Source organism: Vicia villosa, linkage group LG5 (assembly GCF_029867415.1).
Source record: "Vicia villosa cultivar HV-30 ecotype Madison, WI linkage group LG5, Vvil1.0, whole genome shotgun sequence".
Lineage (NCBI taxonomy): Eukaryota > Viridiplantae > Streptophyta > Magnoliopsida > Fabales > Fabaceae > Vicia > Vicia villosa.
In genome coordinates this window covers 12,307,936-12,317,482 of record NC_081184.1, presented here as the reverse complement: position 1 = coordinate 12,317,482, position 9,547 = coordinate 12,307,936, and the positions used below count along the sequence as shown (strand labels likewise).

General features: G+C 34.9%; 1 protein-coding gene across 1 annotated transcript; it reads right to left on the bottom strand.

Annotated features, from left to right (window-relative positions):
- Positions 1-2,314: 2,314 nt before the first annotated feature.
- LOC131604216 (uncharacterized) lies at positions 2,315-7,726 on the bottom strand. The gene is made up of 5 exons (XM_058876676.1): positions 7,526-7,726; positions 7,245-7,414; positions 6,866-7,085; positions 6,230-6,379; positions 2,315-2,452 (listed from the first exon to the last, which is right to left on the bottom strand). The coding sequence occupies exons 1-5, from the start codon at positions 7,724-7,726 to the stop codon at positions 2,315-2,317; spliced, it is 879 nt and encodes a 292-aa protein (XP_058732659.1).
- Between the last annotated feature and the right edge of the window lie 1,821 nt (positions 7,727-9,547).

The following is a 9,547-nucleotide window of genomic DNA, read 5'->3' as shown; positions in this document are numbered from 1 at the left end:
TAACATCAAGTTAAATAAACATGTCAGTAAGAAATAATAAGAAACTACAATTTTTTCAATTATGGAATGATTGATTGGTTGTTGAAAAATAAAGTCTTAATAATGACTATCGTTGAAAAATAAGTCTTAATACTTGTTATTTGTTTTAAATGGAATTTTAGCCATTTAATATATCTATTATTAGCCATGTTAATACTTGTAACTTGTTACAGGTTACTTGTTATTTTAATACTTGTATGGGATGATTGATTCCTATAATATTAAATTAGCGATGTCAAATGGCGTGGGATAGTGCCACGTTAAAAAATAATTGTAGAATTAAGTTGAAGTGGGCCCAGAGTATACCATATATCATACCATGAGAAGCCACCTACATATATCATCTCATCATCTGATTAAACCCCTTTTTCTCTTTTGTCAATTTAGGCACACCTAATTGATAGGTTTTTATGTCTCTGACTTGTTTGCTTTGTTTTTCAATTAACAATGTTTTATGACTAAGCTGTGTGATGATTTTATTTGGTAAAATCTTCTGACTTATTCAATTTCTCTTGCATTCTCATGATTGTCTCTGCCATTTTGAAAAGATAGTCAATGTCGATTTCGAACAAGATCAACACTTAACTACAACTTTATTGTTTAAATCTTTCAGGTCACAAGGAAATATTCTACATCAGAATGCTAGCGCCCTAGAACTTGATATACTATATTACAATCCATGATATCAGAACATGTTCTGTTTTTACTTTGTTAGTACAATTTTTGAAATGGAACTAATAGTTAGTTGTGATTTTTTTAATGATTTTATACACTACATTTGGTTCAGATATGTGACATTGAAAATAAAGTAGTTATTACCCTGCATTTTGTAATGAGTATATTTCATGAAAATTGAAAATTTGAAGGTTGTTTTTATTGGTCATAGCATTGGCAGTACTTTCATTTCTTATGCATTGGAACTTTATCCACACAATATCTCAAAAAACCATTTTGGTGCTACAATGGTAACCCGAGGTCAAAGGCCTTTGATGTTGTTGCTGATCAAGTATATAGAACTTTCATTTACTTATGTGACTAGTTGATTTGAGAGTTCATATACTATATGATGAATAAATATTTAAATGGCGATTTAAGACACCATTTTCTATGTTTTAGGCGCTGCTCTGTATGTTTTGTAAAATTGAAACTACGGCTTAGGCTACGGTTTTTATGTGTTGCGTATTAATAACCGTGGCCATTTCTTATGTTTTAGGGACGGTTATCTTTTGTTGCTATCAGAAAACCGCAGTCTAAAATTATTACTAAAACCGTGGCCTTTTAATATTTAAAGCGACGGTTTTCAAAATTCGTGGGTAGAAATACAAAAACCGCACTCTAAAGCAATAGGCAACGGCCGTTTATTCCACGCCTGAAAAACCGCCCCCTAAAGCTTTAGGCTACGGATTTCTGACTTTAGGCTGCAGTTTTCCGTTGTTGCCTAAAGTCATTTTTGTTGTAGTGTATATATATATATATATTTGTATTATATATATATAATACAAATATATATATATATATATATATATATATATATATATATATATATATATATATATATATATTTCACATTTCACATCAAATATGCATTAATCACATATATCTTATTCTCATCACATTCCCAAATTCATATCAAATGATTCATCATTCCCACATATATGCATATCAATTAAATTCACATCCACACATTCATACCACATAATTACACATAAAAACATTTCACACCGACGCGTGCGACTCAAGTGTGACTCTATGCTATATGCATGTGGATCCCTCTGTTATCATTTCTGGTTATGCTGATTGTCATTCTATCTAGACTAGATAACCACCTCAAAGCCTCATACTCGTTAAGTTTTGGACTAGTAAATAACCTTTGCGAGATTACCCAACATTGCCACTTTCAAAGACTCATGCTTGTATACGTGTGCAACAAAACAAGACTCATGCATTTAAGACGATCTCTCTATCTCTTAAACTACACAATCACATCTTTCCAACTTTGCACAACATTACGCAACATGACATTCCACCAATATCAAACATCAATTAGCATTTAGAACTCAATCACATAATTCACGGTTATCATATCACATAATGTATCCATGAACATTGATCATGCACAATTCATCCATAACATACACATATAATTAAATATTATTCCTAATTATCATAATAATTAATCAAACAAGTGCAATTCCATTCTATTCTATCATATCGACAATTATTTAAGCTTCAATATGCTTCAAACGGCACCTAAAAAGGAGTTGCGGATCAAAAGTTATGACATTTCAAAGTTTGGAAAACTTTGCATACAACAAGGTCCGCTCAGCGGACCACCAGCGGAGCTAGGCAGTAACTTTCCATTTTTGCAGCTCCGCTCAGTAGACCAGCTCTGCTTAGCAGGGCCTGCGATTTTCTGAAAAAAACAGCAAAACACAGAACTGCGAAAACCACATTCAACTACTCCAAATCACTTCCAAACATCAATAAACATCAAATACAACCAGTATACATCATTATTGAACAACATATATCATCAAAATCATGTTTAATCATGTAAATCCATAGAAAATAGCATAGAAATTAGAGTTCATACAATTCTCATGAAATAGTAAAGAATGAAGAGATTCACACAACATATACATTATCCAATCATAGATTCTACAAGAACTTGGATTCAAACTCTTACCTCTAACTCTTAATCCACCCTCTTCAAGAAATCTACAAATCTCTTCTCCTTCTCTTTTATGTTCTTCTTCTCTTCTTTCTATCTTTTTCCTCTTTTCTTTCTAATTAGGTTATGACACAAAATTCTCTCCTAATTCTCATTATTTCGTTGGGCTTAACCCACCTAATACTCTTTCTCACTCAACTAAGCCCATTTAACTAATTTATAAATAAATTATACTATTTATTAATTAGCTAAATAACATATTACCACCCAATTAAATAAGGGTTAAATATGTTTTTGGTCCCTATAAATATCTCAATTTTGGCTTTTAGTCCCTATAAAAAATATATTGACTTTTAGTCCCTATAAAATTACTTTTGCACTCACTTTTGGTCCCTCTACAGGGACTAAAACTGAGTGTAAAAGTAATTTTATAGGGACTAAAAGTCAATATATTTTTTATAGGGACTAAAAGTCATTTTTGATAATTTTATAGGGACTTAAAACATATTTAACCCATTAAATAATTATCACTCAAACAATAATTAAATAAAACACACAAACAATTATCAAATATCAAATAATCCGATTAAAATCTAATAAAAATAGGGTGTTACAACTCTCGCCCACTTAAAAGATTTTCGGCCTCAAAAATTACCTCAAACAAACAACTCCGGATACGATTCCCTCATCTATTCCTCGAGTTCCCAAGTGATATTGTTGTCGGCCACTCCACCCCATATCACTTTTACCAATGCAATCTCCTTACCACGAAGCTTCTTCACCTCTCGATCATCAATTTGCATAGGTGATGTGTCAACAATCATCTCTCACTTAAACATCATCTAATTGAAAAACATGTGATGGATCCGCAATGTACCTCCTTAATTGAGACACATGGAACACATCATGAAGATTAGAAAGGGACGGTGGCAATGCAATACGATATGCCACTTCTCCTACCCTTTCCGAAATTTGATAAGGACCAATGAAATGCGGCGTCAACTTACACGACTTCAATGCTCTACCAACACCCGTTATTGGCGTAACTCGAAGAAACACATGATCATCCTTCTAAAACTCAAGAGCCTTCCGCCTCTTATCATGGTAACTCTTCTGACGACTTTGAGAAGCCTTCATCTTCCCTTGAATCATCTTAATCTTATTCATAGTCTCTTGAATTAACTCGGGTCCAACCACAGCTTTCTCTCCCGATTCATACCAACGCAAAGGAGTCATACACCTTCTACCATAAAGAGCCTCAAAAGGTGCCATTACAATACTCAAATGGAAACTGTTGTTATAAGTAAACTCAATCAAAGGTAAGAAACTATCCCAATTTCCTCCTTGTTCCAAAACACAAGAGCTCAAAAGATCTTTAAGCGACTGAATAGTCCTCTCCGATTGACCATCAGTTTGCGGATGATACACTGAACTCAAACGCAACTTCGTAACCAAAGCACTTTGCAAACCTTCCCAAAATCTAGAAGTGAACCTTGGATCTCTATCCGAAACGATACTTGACGGAATACCATGCAAACACACAATTCTCTCGATGTACAACTTAGCGAGTCTTTCCATCGAATAGTCCATCCTCATTGGAATAAAATGAGCACATTTCGTCAATCTATCCACAACAACCCAAATTGCTTCACAATTACTCGACGTTCTCGGAAAACCCGAAACAAAATCCAAAGAGATACTATCCCACTTCCACTCGGGAATAGATAACGGTTACATCAAACCAGACGACTTTTGATGTTCAATCTTTGACTTTTGACAAGTCAAACATGAATAAACAAATTCCGCTATATCTTTCTTCATACCATGCCACCAAAATATTTTCCTCAAATCTTGATACATTTTAGTAGCACCGGGATGAATACTCAAACCACTTCTATGTCCTTCCTCAAGAATTCTCTTCCTCAAATCCGCAACATTCAGAATACAAACTCGATCACAACATCTCATAACACCATTCTCATCAATCCGAAAATCACCACCTCTACCTTGATTTATCAATGTCATAATGTCCACCAATTTCAAATCCAATTTTTGTCCTTCCCTAATTTCCTCCAAAATACCACTAGTAAGCTTCAACATACCAAGCTTAACACACGAAGACGTCACTTCACAAACCAAACTCAAATCTCTAAATTGTTCCAACAATTCCAATTCTTGAATCATCAACATAGACATATGCAATGATTTCCTACTCAATGCATCGGCTACAACATTCGCTTTTCCAGGATGGTAGTTCAAACTAAAATCATAATCTTTCAAGAATTTCAACCATCTTCGTTGCCTCATATTCAACTCTCTTTGATCAAACAAATACTTCAAACTCTTGTGATCACTATACACATCAAATCTTGATCCAAACAAATAATGCCTCTAAAGTTTCAAAACAAACACGACGGCGGCCAACTTTAAATCATGCGTCGGATAGTTCTTCTCATGAACTTTGAAATGCCTTGAAGCATAAGCTACCACTTGCCCCTTTTGCATCAAAACTCCTCCCAAACCCAACAATGAAGCATCATAATACACAACAAACGGTTCCAAAGGATCCGGCAAAATCAAAATAGGAGCAGAAGTCAACCATCTCTTAAGCTCTTGAAAATTCGCTTCACATTGCGAAGTCCAAATGAAAGCTTGACCCTTCCTAGTCAACAACGTCAGCGGAAAAGATAACTTAGAAAATCCCTCAATGAACTTCCTATAATAACCAGCCAAACCAAGAAAACTTCTAACCTCAGAAACAAACTTAGGAGCTACCCATTGAGATATAGCTTCAATCTTCGACGGGTCAACAGAAATACCTCCACTAGAGATCACATGGCCAAGAAAACTCACTTCCTTTAACCAAAAATCACACTTAGAAAACTTAGCAAACAACCTCTTCTCTTTCAACACCGATAACACAATTCTCAAATGCTCAGCATGATCATCTTCACTCTTGGAATAAATCAAAATATCATCAATGAACACAACCACAAACTTATCAAGATAATCATGAAAAATCCTATTCATATACACCATGAATACACCAGGTGCATTAGTCACCCCAAACGGCATAACAGAATACTCATAATGACCATACCTCGTTCTAAAAGCAGTTTTTTGAATATCCTCCGCTTTCACACGAATCTGATGATACCCAGACCTCGAATCAATCTTGCTAAACACACAAGCTCCAACCAACTGATCCATCAAATCATAAATCCTCAGAAGTGGATATTTGTTCTTAATCGTCACTTTGCTCATCTGTCTATAATTGACACAAAGTCTCATAGAACCTTCCTTCTTCTTAACCAACAAAACAGGCGCATCCCACGGTGATACACTAGGACGAATAAACTTCTTCTCCAACAAATCCTCAAGTTGACTCTTCAACTCCTTCAACTCAGAAGCAGACATCCTATATCGAGCCATCGATACAGGACTAGTTCCAAGAACTAAATCAATCGAAAACTCAACTTCATGTTCCGGCGGTAAATCACTTACATCCTCAAGAAATACCTCCGCAATATCACAAACTATTGGAAATTCCTCAATGGTTCTCTTCTCATGCACATCTAAGATTGCCAATAACATAAACAATTCCACTCCATCTTGCACAGATTCATCAACTTGCTTAGCAGATAGAAACAAATCTTCCTTAACACCAATCTCAGAAAAAATAACAGTCTTATCAAAGCAGTTGATATACACACGACTAAATTCCAACTAATTCATACCCAAAATCACATCAAGTTGCTCTAACGGAAGACAAACCAAATCAATCCCAAAATCTCTACCAAAAATACTCAAAGGATAATTTAAACACACATAAGAAGTAGAAACAGAACCCATAGCAGGTGTATCAATAACCATACTTCTACGCATATCAGATAACACAAGATTTAATCTCTTAGCACAATCCAAAGAAATGAAAGAATGTGTCGCATCAGTATCAATAATAGCAATCAAAGGTGTACCATTAATAAAGCACGTATCTTGGATTAGCCTATCATCGGTAGAAGCCTCCGCACCAGACAATGCAAACACTTTCCGTTTCGCTTGTTCCTTCTTTGGCTTATCACATTTCGTGCTAATGTGACCTTGCTCCCCACAATTGTAACAAGTCACCTTCGAACCTTATCTACTCTCGTTTGCCTTGTGACCACTCTTGCCACACATGAAACATGTCACTTCAACTTTGGAACAATTAACAGCACGATGTCCCTCAACACTACATTTGAAGCACTTGATCGGAGCACTAGATCCTCCCCCACTTGGCTTTCTGCCAAAACCAGCTTTCTTCTTATTATCATATGGTTTTCCACGATATTGAACTTTCTTCTCATTCATAGCCTTGTAGTGAGAAGCACTCTCCCTACTATCCTAATCATAAATCCGACTCTTATTGATCAACTCAGAGAAACGGGTAATCTGTTGGTAACCAATTGCCTTCTTGATATCAGGTCTCAAACCATTCACAAACTTCAAACACTTAGATCTCTCCGCATTCATAGTATTGTAGCGAGGACAATACTTGATAAGCTCTTGAAATCTAGCAGAATACTCCGCCACGGTACCATTTCCTTGCTCCAACTCAAGGAATTCCACCTCTTTCTTTCCATGACAATCTTCCGGAAAATAGTTTTCCAAAAATGCATTGCAGAAAAGATCCCAAGAAACCTGAATACCTTCCTCATCAAACCTCTGAGCCATATTGCCCCACCAATCCTCAGCTTCCTTTTCTAGCATGTGAGTACCAAACTGCACTCTCTGAGCATTGGTGCAATTCATGACCCGAAAAATCTTCTCACTCGCCTTCAACCAAGCTTGAGCTTTATCTGGTTCATGCTCTCCCTCAAAGATGGGAGGATTGTCCCTTTGGAACTTCCTCAAAGCACGATATTCATCATCATCACCATTTCGATTTCCAGCATTCGCATGAGGAATTTGACCAAAAGATCCAGCCAACATCCTTAATGCATCAGCAATGGCATCATCATTCCTCCCAGCAACCATTGTCCTACGACAACCAACAACCAATGCAAACAAAATAGTATCGATCGTGTTAGATACACAAATCTAATACAAAGGGAATAGAGACATTAATTAATATTGACCAACTGGTCGACCAGGCTCTGATACCACTAATGTAACACCCCTTTTAATACCCCAAAGTCTAACATAATTAAATACTCAGAGTAATCATGCATATAAACAAGAGGCGTCACATCGACGTTTTAAAAAACTAAAAGCTTTTAAAAACCAACAAAGCACATTCATTAACATGTGAATCATCTGGTCATCAATATAACACATTATACTTAACATAATTCATCAAGAATATGCATACAGAGCGGAAAGACAACAAATACTCATGCATTGTATAAATGATCCATGTCCCATACCATGATCATATCTTAATAACATCCAAATGGAAACATAATAACATATCCAGAATAATTGGCACTATGCCTCTAACAACAACAATAAACATCATACGAAATCTTAAAGTAGTATCAAGATACAAATCCAAATCAACATGAGTTCGACACACTAATTCTAACCCAGTGTTACATGACCAGAACATCGACTCACTACCTAATCAAAACGAAACCTCAGAGCTCTCCGGCTAAGTCACGAATCAAGCAACTACTCTTCCGAACTTGCACGTTACCAACCAAGGGTAACATTCAAACAGAAGGGTGAGAATTCAAATTCTCAATAGAAAATATAATAATGGGAAATGCAACATAAGTGAGCATACATTTCACAATTCTTCACTCTTCTCAAAACATGCATTTATCTCCAATATAAAGTTAACATGTTTAATACAATTAAGTATCACAATCAAATTCACGAGGTATATATATATATATATATATATATATATATATATATATATATATATATATATATATATATATATATATATATATATATATATATATATATATATATATATATATATATATATATTATTTCACATTTCACATCAAATTTGTATTAATCACATATATCTTATTCTTATCACATTCCGTAATTCATATCAAATGATTCATCATTCCACATATATGCATATCAATCAAATTCACATCCACACATTCATACCACATAATTACACATAACAACATTTCACACCGACACGTACGGCTCAAGTGTGACTCTATGCGATATATATGCATGTGGATCCCTCTGTTATCATTTCCGGTCATGTTGATTGTCATTCTCTCTAGACTAGATAACCACTTCAAAGCCCCATGCTCGTTAAACTTTCAAACCCCATACTCGTTAGGTTAGGGACAAGTAAATAACCTTCGAGGAGTGGAGAAGGTTTGTGGTGTACTTATGTTTGGCCATTGTATGAATATGTTTGTTGAATAATTTATAAATTACTCCGAGATAGTGTAGAAAGCACAGGGCATCATCATTCAACATACTTGTTAATGTGTTAAGTTCTGAAAACTTGCGCCGTTTCTTTTGAAGGTTTTCCACAATTCAAAAATTGAAGACATTAGACCTTTCAGCTAACCGTCTAAATGGCAACATCTTGTCAAGTTTGAATGGATTAACTGCCCTTACAACTTTGAGCCTCAGCGATAATTCAATAGGAGATAACTTCTCCGTTCAAGGTACTTTAAATTATGATTTAATAAACTTCTTGTACTCGGATGTTAAATTATTAATCTTAAATTTTTTTTTATAGAGTGATCTCCTTCCTTCCATACCGACTAATTTAAAATGATTTATATTGATAACTTTAACTCTTTAAAAAATACTAGTATTAGTTAATTTTTTTGTCCAATTAAAAAATAAATTTAGAGATCAATTAGTTAATTA

What these genes read in the sequence shown, in the direction of transcription:
- LOC131604216 (XM_058876676.1), bottom strand. Translation starts at nt 7,726, where the DNA reads ATGGTTGCTGGGAGGAATGATGATGCCATTGCTGATGCATTAAGGATG. An exon ending in AAGCTCAAGCTTGGTTGAAG is followed by an intron (nt 7,415 to 7,525) that starts GCGAGTGAGAAG and finishes AATATGGCTCAG; the next exon opens with AGGTTTGATGAGGAAGGTAT. An exon ending in AGATTTCAAGAGCTTATCAA is followed by an intron (nt 7,086 to 7,244) that starts GTATTGTCCTCG and finishes TTAGGATAGTAG; the next exon opens with GGAGAGTGCTTCTCACTACA.